This window comes from Stegastes partitus, unplaced genomic scaffold, assembly GCF_000690725.1.
Source record: "Stegastes partitus isolate 25-593 unplaced genomic scaffold, Stegastes_partitus-1.0.2 Scaffold2150, whole genome shotgun sequence".
Classification (NCBI taxonomy): Eukaryota; Metazoa; Chordata; class Actinopteri; family Pomacentridae; genus Stegastes; species Stegastes partitus.
The window spans coordinates 1-7,601 of NW_007579881.1; the positions used below are offsets into that span (position 1 = coordinate 1).

At 38.6% G+C, this 7,601-nt stretch overlaps 1 protein-coding gene across 1 annotated transcript in view; it reads left to right on the plus strand.

The window, feature by feature from the left end:
• Window positions 1–713: 713 nt before the first annotated feature.
• Window positions 714–7,601, plus strand: part of LOC103374127 (MTSS I-BAR domain containing 1) — a gene marked incomplete at its 5' end in the record, with an annotated part of 13,660 nt that continues 6,772 nt past the window's right edge. Inside the window, 4 exons of the mRNA XM_008304163.1 lie at window positions 714–939; window positions 3,137–3,232; window positions 4,609–4,875; window positions 6,092–6,253. Of these exons, the coding sequence (XP_008302385.1) occupies window positions 714–939; window positions 3,137–3,232; window positions 4,609–4,875; window positions 6,092–6,253 (751 nt within the window). The remainder of the gene's footprint in view (window positions 940–3,136; window positions 3,233–4,608; window positions 4,876–6,091; window positions 6,254–7,601) is intronic.

The following is a 7,601-nucleotide window of genomic DNA, read 5'->3' on the forward strand; positions in this document are numbered from 1 at the left end:
CTGTTGATCTTCAAAGAGAAGAGTAACATCTGAAGCAAAAAAAATTATTTTCACACATGAAATCCAACAGTTCTTGCTTTTATAGTGTATTATTGTGATAAATAGTGTAATTTCTAGAATTTTTAATTAAAAACAACAATAAAAGATAACAAACCTGCCTATATGTTTTGAGGTTCGGTGATTTGAAGCTCCTTAATTAACAAATTATTCTGTATCCTGGAGTTTCTCTTGGCTGTGAGCTTAGAGGTGCTGGTTATCTGACGTTTTTGTAAGTTCAGATAAGTAAAGTCTAGATAAGCTAAGTTTAGATAAGATAAAACTTTGTTAATCTCTAAGGAAACTCTTGTGCCAGATATTGCTCAGAAAACAAAACTGAATTACATTAGAAAATGCAGTGCCTAGTAAAAAAGCAATAAGACCAGTACATTAATAAAAATAATGTAAGTATGCTGAGATAAGGCTATAGAATAAAAACTCAGAAGTACTGATAATATGGTGCTGCAATATCACACATGATGATCAAACATTGCACATTAATAATGAAATATTACACATGACATGGACAACTTGTGCACTGAGGCAGGTTTTGCTGAGCTGCTGGACCTACTTTTACTCAATAAACATCAAACTCTTCCCCTAATTGTGAGTTTTAATATCAGACAGAGTTAAAACTGAAGCATTCTCTGAATTTTTCCCTTTTCTTCATCCCACAGCAGCCTGAACAGCGTAAACAGCAGCGACTCTCGCTCCAGCGGCTCCCACTGCCACTCCCCGACCTCCCACTTCCGTTACCGGGCCTCCTCCTCCTCCTCCTCTTCGGTGCTGCCCCAGCAGACGCCGGCCCGGCTCTCCTCCGTCTCCTCCCACGACTCGGGCTTCATCTCCCAGGACGCCTTCCAGTCCAAATCCCCGTCACCGATGCCCCCGGAGAGCCTGCAGGTGAGTCGCGGCCGAGCGTTCCTGGTTAATTAGCTGATTGAGGCGAGCAGAGACGTATAAAAATGTGAGTCCTCCTTCGATGTAGGAGGTCTTGTGGATGCTGGCCGGTTGCTAGGATACCGTATGCTAATTGGCTCAAAGCTGCAGCTCATCCGTGTGTTTAAATGTGTTTGCTGAGTCACTTCGGCTGCCACAGAGGGCATACAGATGGTTTCCTAAGCCAGAGAAAGCTGCCACAATTATGTATTTCCACGTCTAATTGTTTCCTCCGTCTCGGTTGATGTCTTGTTTGGACCAAAACCCAGAAATACTAAATTCACAGTCACGTAAATCAAAGAAAAGCAGCAAACAAGGACATATGTGGCTTTTTTTTTTGCATTAATCATGTTTTTAAAAGGAGTTGAGTAATTTTCTGATTAAAAAAAAAGGTCTCCCACACTTAAACTACCAAAAAAAACACTTTGTTTATGCTACTAAGTTTTCAAATGATGAAGAATTATGAGGTGAGAAGCTCTGACAGGTGACGCTCAAGAGCTCTCACTGTTCTGAATCAAAGTGTCAGAAGGCTCTCGTGTGGTTTTGTCTTTACCTCGTCACAAAATTTTTAAAAAGCAATCATTTCGAGCAATAAACTACCAAACTATACTTAACAAGACCTGGCTATTAAATAATGCTGTAATTTTAAAAATGGACACTTTCACTTCAGTCCCTTTCCTCTTCTGCAGTCGCACACGGCTGCACTTCATTGAATCCAAAGCAGTGCAGTGGATCTTCCATTAGTTTTCCTCCTCACTTCTCAGACTCAAAACAGGTTCCCCCTCGAGTGGAGATTTAATTTAACCCTCTGAGCTTCAAGCAGCTTCTGGGCGTTTTCTTTGCTTGTGTCACATTTTTCCTCACTGTGGCCTCATTTATCACTGCAATATGAAGCCCAGCACCTTTATGGAAACAGCACAAGCATGACTAAAAGGAGAGACAACCCATAAATATCCTCTGTGCAGTGTTGTCAAGGTATTAATGCCACAATTCATAAAACAAGAAAAAAATCTTCATTTATATTTCGAAAATTGACAAAAACTGCAAAACATGTGCATCAGGTGTAACCAACGGAAACTGAGCAAACTGTTTATTTATATATTTAGAATTTGCTCAAATATCACAACTTTACTTTTAGATTTTTGGATAATCTTTCAGACAAACCTGTGGTCAGATATGATTAGCTCAAGGGCCTTTTGAAAAGTTTAAAATCTGATGTTTGTGTTAAAACTAATATAAGACGACTCACTGCACTGTTTCTGTTTTTACAGTTTCTGGCTGATTAACGGTGTCATTTTGGCAAAGTTTTTGAAATATAGCGTGTCTTTCAAACACGGTTAAAGGGGGAATTTAAAAAGTCACATGTTGCCGGATCTGGTGAACAGGGAAGTTTTATGCAGCAAACAACTCCTTGGCTGGGTGTTCTGGTGTCCTGATGAAGGGTGGAACCGTTTTCTGACTCTTTCTCGCAAAGTTTCTGTTTGTCGTAGAAGCTCCATCTAGAATTCGATTCTTCTTAGGTAGAAATTTTGTTATTTAACAGAATCACCTTGTTTATGACCATGTGATCACACACAGTCACCTCATGAAAGTCATGATTTGTGGATCTTTTCTGTGATCACAGCTAAACACAGAACCTTAACCTTCAGCTAATCTTCAGCCGCTGCCTTCAAGTGAGGACTGGACAAACTCAGGCCAAAAATCCGCCTTTAGTTTCCATCATTTCAACATGACAAAACTTTTTAAAGTATTTGTTGCATAAACTGAGAAATACTTTTATAAATTGGCAAAATTGTACTGTTTTTGAAAGAGCAATAATTCTACTTTCTTTATATTTAGTGGCACTGAATCATTCGTAATTTTTAAATGCATACGGAGCATTTTGTAAACAATCTTTTATGTGTCCAGTCATCACAGCCTTTAGCTTTTCATTCCACCTGCTGAACCTGCTTCTACTTCCTTTAACACTTCTTTTTGTTCCTAATTCATGCTTGTACTTGCTAATTCTCTCGCTGCTGTAACCACTAACCAGTGTCGTGCTTCTGTGTTTGTGTCGACCTGTTTTCCTGTGCATCCTGCAAACTGCTGCCTCTGTTTTGTGTTTGTGTGTTCGCTGTGCACGACTCTGCTGCAGTCCAGTGTTTCTGCTTTACCCTCTCAGTCTGTCAGTGAGGAGCCTTCCTCTTCCTCCTCCTCCTCCTCCTCCTCCTCCTCTTCCTCACCCTCACACCTCGAGCCCTGCTCCGGGCAACAACAGGTGAACAACCACATGTGGAAACACACAAACACACACTCGGATGTAACTGTCACACTGGTCGGTTTTTGTTATTTTGTGTTTTAAGGTGCTACAAGGAGCTCTGAAGCATCAAAGTATTTACAGAGACTATAAAAAGTCTTTACTACTTTGAAGGCTGCTCTTCACATTTTTTGACAAGAATTTTAAAAAGATATGTTCATGTGGAAGTGAACACAGATTTTTGCAAAGTAATGTCAGTTAATTAAAATGATAACATGAAAAATGATTGCATAAGTATTCACCCTCTTTAAAGTGAGATATTTTAACTCAGGTGCAGTCAGTTGGTGCTAGAAGTCACACAACTAATGAAATGGAGATCATCTGAGTGCAGTGAATTGTCTCAGTGATTGTAATATAAAGATATCTGTAACTGGAATGTCCAGTCATGGTGAATCCGTACTCCAGGATATAACTACATCATGAAGATAAAACACTTCAAGCAACTCTGTGAGAAGGTTAAAGAAGAGCATAAGTCAGAGGATGGACACAAGAAAACTTCAAATTCACTAAGAGAACAATGGAATACATCATGAAATGGAAGGAAAATGGAACATATGTACAAAGAAAACTGATTGTGATTCAATGTTGAAAAGCAGTAAAAGGTAAAAACTTTCAAGAGGGATGAATACTTTTTTTTATAGGACGTTGTCAGAATGTATATAGTATACCAGTAAACAGGAAACAGATCTGGGTATTTATTTGCAACTCAAAAACAAACGTTAGTAAAGTCTTTCTTATAAAAATCAAAAATGGGGGAAAAAAAAGGTGTTTCAGGTGTCAGAATCAAAAACAAAACAACAACCAAACGCTGTCAATTTATCTTGATTGAGATTATTTCATTTTTGTTTCAGTTGTTACATTAAAAGTAAAAGAAAACCTCACATGACTGCTGATTCTTATTTCTTACAAAAACAGAAAAGGAAATAAAGAATTGTTAAAGACCAAAAATGTAGAATTTTTATTTTTTTTTAAAACAGTTTTTCATTTTGGCTCTGAAAAAAAAGAACAAATTTAGTTTGTTTTTTGTTACAAATTCTCAATATGGATTATTTATTAATACTGCGATTGAAACCAAGTTGACCTGAGACCATGTTTGGAAAGGAAATCAGTGGATTTAACTTTGATGAGACATTAAAAGGTTGGAGTTGACGTTAAAAGGATTTAAAAGTTGACGTTTTTAAAAGTCTTTCCAGACCTTTAAAAACATCCAGTTTTGTTCAGTTGTTTGAGCAACATGTAGCACCTTGTACCTCTGTCATGGTTCCACATAAGCGGTCACAACCATCAGCTTTAATTTTTAAATTGTGTTTCTGCCTTCTTCATCCACTCACCTTCAGTTGCCAAACGGCTTTGAGCATCACGCTGCCCTCTGTCTGCATGGAATGGTACTGCAGACCCAGGACATCCACCTCCACCCTTCATACCTCACCTACTCCTCCTCCTCCTCCTCCACCACCACCTCTCCCATCTCCTCGCCCTCCTATTCGTCCGTTTCTCCCACGTGGCCGTGGTGTCGCTCAGGCCTCGGCCAATCAGGAGATTTCCCGCCTCTTGGCCCCTCTGGGCTCGGAGTGATCCTGTCATCCAGAGTCCCATCCTGGAAGGTTTGACCCACACTCCACCCTGACCTCCTCCCCGTTTCCTTTAATCTATCTTTGTCTCATCTTTGCCCTTTTCTTTTGATTTTGCGTCCTTTTAATTTATTCATCTGGAATTTATTTTTGTGCTTTATTAAATTTGAACACAACAGATTTCAACCATCTTTTATTTTGGTTCATCTCACCACATTAAATCAACTTTCACTGCAATAAGGAACAGTAATGATGTCACAAATCATAAAAAAAGCACAAAAAAAAGAAGAAGAAGGGCTCCATATTTTTTAGATATTTTTCCTTAGAGATTTTGTTTGGCTCCATATTTGTCTCCTCTCTGCTCTGTGTTAACACTGCCTGCAGTTTAGTCAAAAAATTCCCGGCATTTTTGTCTCGTTACCGTTGGTCACAGCTGACTGACTAATGGCTTCATTATCGCCCTGAAAAGTTCTGAATTGTTTGTTTGTTACAGATTTTGGTTAAAGCAAATTGTTTATTTTGAGCAAATATTTAAATGAGACATGGATAATGATGTGACTTAATTAGATAAGATTGGTATCAAAATGTTTTGCTTGAACCATGCATCCAAGATTATTTCAAGTACTGTCCGAAAGTTTCAAATCCAACATTTCCATCTGTTTTGTGCAGTTTCTGGCTCTGATAGATCATAGAACTTAATTGATTTTTTCATTTTTATTTTTTCAAAGACGACATGTCGTTCAAACCCTGCAGGTTTTGGAGATCAGAAATTAAACCAGGTTTACACTGACGCGTGGTCTGTGAAAATAGTTTGATTTACTCATAACTGAAAAGGAAGTTACTGTAATCTAAATTCTGATAAACATTTGGTTGCAGTGTACAGCATTTCAAATATGCTGGCTACAATTTCAAAATGTAAAACGGACGCTTATTTTTGTTTTAGGAAATCATAAGTCGGTCATTGCTGTAATCATTCATGACAACAGTAAACAAAGAAAATCCTGCTTCTGCATAATGCCAAATATTCAAGAACAATCTTTGTACATTGTAGTTTGCAGCCTTAACCTTCTCGTCATCCAGTGATGTAGTGTTTCATTTAGTCTATAAAATGTCAAAATTAATAACAACTTCTATCAGATATCAGACAAAAATCAAACTGCACAGACTTTATTAAAGATCAGCTATAAAGTGAGCTGCAGCTGGGAGATGTGTGAAGCTCTGTTGTTTCTGATTATATCTTCCTGTGCAGGACTGGGCCAAACCGGGTCCATACGACCAGCCAATGGTTAACACCCTGAAGAGGAGCAAAGACAGGAGAGACACTACAGATCCCAGCAGCCACCAGGGCGCTGATGTCACCACACCAGGGGAGGAGCCACAGGGGGTTAAAGGAGGTCACTCTTCCTCAAAGGTCAGATGGTGTTTAAAAAGCATTTTATATCCATTCAGGTACATGCTGACCAATTAAAAGCCAAAGTAATTTAATAAGGGAAAGTCACATGACTTAATGGCAGCAGTTTGATTGGAGCTTTGAGAATGTGTTTGGTGATGGGTCATTCCACCAATTCAACAAAATTTCACTGACCATCTCATATTAGTCTGATTTTCTTTTTCTGTGCCTACATATGGCATTAAGTAAAATGTCTACATGTTTTGGCCATGGGTGTTTTCACTTTTTGAGCAATAATTGACATGACCCCGCCAACATTTTTTTTTACATTCTTTTCTTAGCACCAATCTGTGGATCAATGTTGAAGAAATTATGTAGCTCGAGTCCTGAAATTTTCAAGGTTCACTGATATGTACAAGTGGACAACGTATAGAATGAACACAGATGAAATTGCTTGAAAAACCAGTTGTAAAACCCTGATTTTTCTTTCAGCCCAGTAATAATATATATAGCTCTTCCGGTTGGGACCACTTTCGGAGTGGTTTCACCATCGTGTCTGCTCAGTAATTGTCCTAATATTGGTCATAAATGCAAGAAACGGAATGTCAATATTTTCCTTCTCATACATTCGTTCTACTCTACATTTTTTAAGCTCCTATTTGCGCCAGTCACAGGGTGAAAACTGAAAGTGGTTATGGTTGGCGGATTGTCGGAGTCGACCAAAGCACTGACATTTTTTGACCAAATTTGCACCATCATAAAACTGGTTTGTATTATTCTATCAAAGTAGGTGTTGGATCCGGTTCTTTAGTTGGAAGCCCAAGAACAAGCCGGAGAAATCTTCTGTTCTCAGATGCAGAGTTTATTTAGGTCACAGGTAAAGTTTTGCAGCGCTGGAATTCAGAGGGACAGAGAGGAATCTCATGTCCAGCTGAACTGAGTGTTTTCGGTTCCAGGTTACAGATATCTTCTTGGGCTGGGCCTGCCCCGAACATAGATAAGATTTAATTGGCCAGTTACTAATGGCGTGGACAGGCATCCTTCTGTGCTCTGTCCACGTCCTTGACATTTTTGGTAAGCAACATGTGTGGATGTTGTTGGTACGGCGTGTAGCTAAAGCAACAATCGTATCTAAGAGAAAAGAGTTTCCACTATCTCCAGGTTTGCAAACCAGTTCTCACTGGCCACATTATCTTCAAGGACATAAGCTCAGTACAAAATACAAACTCAGAATACATAATAACTTGAAACTTAATTAATTATAAGAACCATAGGCTTCATGGAAAAATACAGACTCAGAACACATCATAGCTTGAATCATACTTAATTATAACATTTCCTCCTTTTGACATGATTTTATCATGTCAAT